General features: G+C 59.8%; 1 protein-coding gene across 1 annotated transcript; it reads right to left on the bottom strand.

The window, feature by feature from the left end:
- Positions 1–732: 732 nt before the first annotated feature.
- Positions 733–1,747, bottom strand: SDRG_05178 (hypothetical protein). The gene has a single exon (XM_008610880.1). It carries the CDS (start codon positions 1,740–1,742, stop codon positions 855–857), a length of 888 nt encoding a protein of 295 aa, XP_008609102.1. The 5' UTR covers positions 1,743–1,747; the 3' UTR covers positions 733–854.
- Positions 1,748–2,099: the final 352 nt, after the last annotated feature.

Here is a 2,099-nt window from a genome sequence, read left to right as displayed (position 1 = left end):
TCAAAGATGCTTTGGTCGGCGAGGTCGAGGTAGTGGTTGGTCTGGGACTTGTTCGAGGCCGAGTAGCGCGGCGCGACAGTCTGGATGTGGAGCATGTCAGATGTGGTGTGGTGCTCGAGTCAAAAGGAAGAATGGTGTCGTGGGCAGTGGCTTCCGGAGCGCCTTGATGATTGCGCTGGCCTCGGTGCTCATCGCACAGAGATTACGTTGGTGCTGCGATGGTCTTCGTCGCCACGTCATGTGCGACACGCGGAACATGTCCCAGTATACTCTCTGTGGTATATCAAAAGGTGCGTAAATGAGACGAAAAGGAAAAAAATTGATCCGCTGAAGACAGAATGGAGAACCTGAATGGGAATGACGGTCCTTGTCACAAGATTGCGGCAGCCAGTGCTGGATCCCGTCATGCGATGTTGTGACCCCATCCCTTTCTCTTCTTCGCCGTTCGTAGACAGAGAAGACGACGGCGAGCTTCGTTGAAGGTGCTCATTCATCTCAGGCAGCTACCAAATTGTTGAGGAAGGTCTTCCGTGGATGTCTACGTCGACGTCCATGAGGGTCGGAGGCAGCCGTCGGAGGCTGGTCTGCGCACCTCGACAAGGGACCCACTTGCTTCAGGATGGCAAGTCGGATGATGATGTCAAAAGATGGTCTACGTCCCATCCAATGCTGCGTCAACCGTGTCAAATCACTCGGACGACAACAGCAACGAGCCGCGAGGTATCGCGTCAACGGGACTGTCTCCGTTGGCGACGTTAACGCTAGCCTGCGCCTTGCGTAATAGTGTTGTATAGCGCATTCTCATCCATCGCGTTATATACATGTCGTTGGACGACTCGGTTTCTAGGGCTACTCTAACGGCGGTGACGCAAGGTCACGAGCACGGGGAGGTGAATGTCCGGGTCCAACCGCGCATCGGCGGCCGCACGCGTCGCGTCGACGATCGCGTCAAACCCCGATGTTTGCACCTCGACTGTAAAGAGCGCGGTGGCCTTGGCGAGGAACCGATCGAGGGACCCGCCGCGCGTCGGCTGCACAAAGGTGGCGACGCCGTCAACAGCGAGAAGCGTCCGAAGCGTGTGGAGCAGGTCGTCGTGGTAGGCTTCGAAAAACACACAGTCGCTTGCAACAATGACGTCAAAGAGAGGCGACGACGGCGGCGATAGATGCCGGCTCCACTGCAACAGCGCCGTTTCGACCGGGCGTCCGAGCCGAGAGCGATTCATGGACGCGATCCGCGTGAGGTTTTCGACACACATTTGGTTGCCGTCCGTGATGGTGACAGACGCGACGACGTCGCTGGCACACGCAGCCGCCAAGGCAAACCCGGCGACGCCACACATGCCGGCGCCGAGCTCGAGCACTCGCGCGGGCCCACCTGTCCGCGATGGCAGCGTTCGGAGCAGATACCGCAGGGCAATGTCTTCGCTCGGCCACGTGCGGATGTTGCCCGTGTTGTCGACATCGCGGATGGCAAGCTCGTGCAGTGAGACGTGGGCGGTCTCGCGGCGCTGGTGCAAGAGGATCGAGGCGCCACCACTCGGAAGCGTATACTCGACCCAGTCGTAGCCAACGTCCGGCGTCGCACCGGCGTAGACCGTTGGCCGGGGCACCGCCGGGTCATGGAACTGGAAGATAGACATGGCGGACGACGCTGGCGCTGGCGTCGACGCCGTCACGATCGCGCGGCGCAGGAGCGCCCATCGCGCCTTGCTCGTCTTGCCTGCTGGCGGCGTCGCCATTGTTGGATTGTCGTCAATGGGCACATTTCATTGGTCAAAAGTCAGTAGAAAGGCGTCGTTCCGACCAATCCACATACGGCAAAGTCAAAAACGTGGCGTGAAACCTACGCGAATACCCACATGAGCGACGACCTTGGGACCGTCAAGTCGCTCAGCCGCCGGCGCCGATGCATGCCCTACGCAGGCTTGTATGTGCTCATCGCCATGGGGCTCGTCGGGTGTCTTACGCTGGCTTTGCACCTACCGTCCATGCGACAGCACCACGCTGCCCTCTCGACTAGCTCCAAGTGGACACGCGAGCCAGCAGCGGTGTACGAGCAAGTGGCTTTGCGCAGCCCGTCGACGCGCAATGTCGAG

This window comes from Saprolegnia diclina (genome assembly GCF_000281045.1).
Source record: "Saprolegnia diclina VS20 unplaced genomic scaffold supercont1.13, whole genome shotgun sequence".
NCBI classification, from domain to species: domain Eukaryota; phylum Oomycota; class Saprolegniomycetes; order Saprolegniales; family Saprolegniaceae; genus Saprolegnia; species Saprolegnia diclina.
This window is presented reverse-complemented; position numbering and strand designations above follow the sequence as displayed.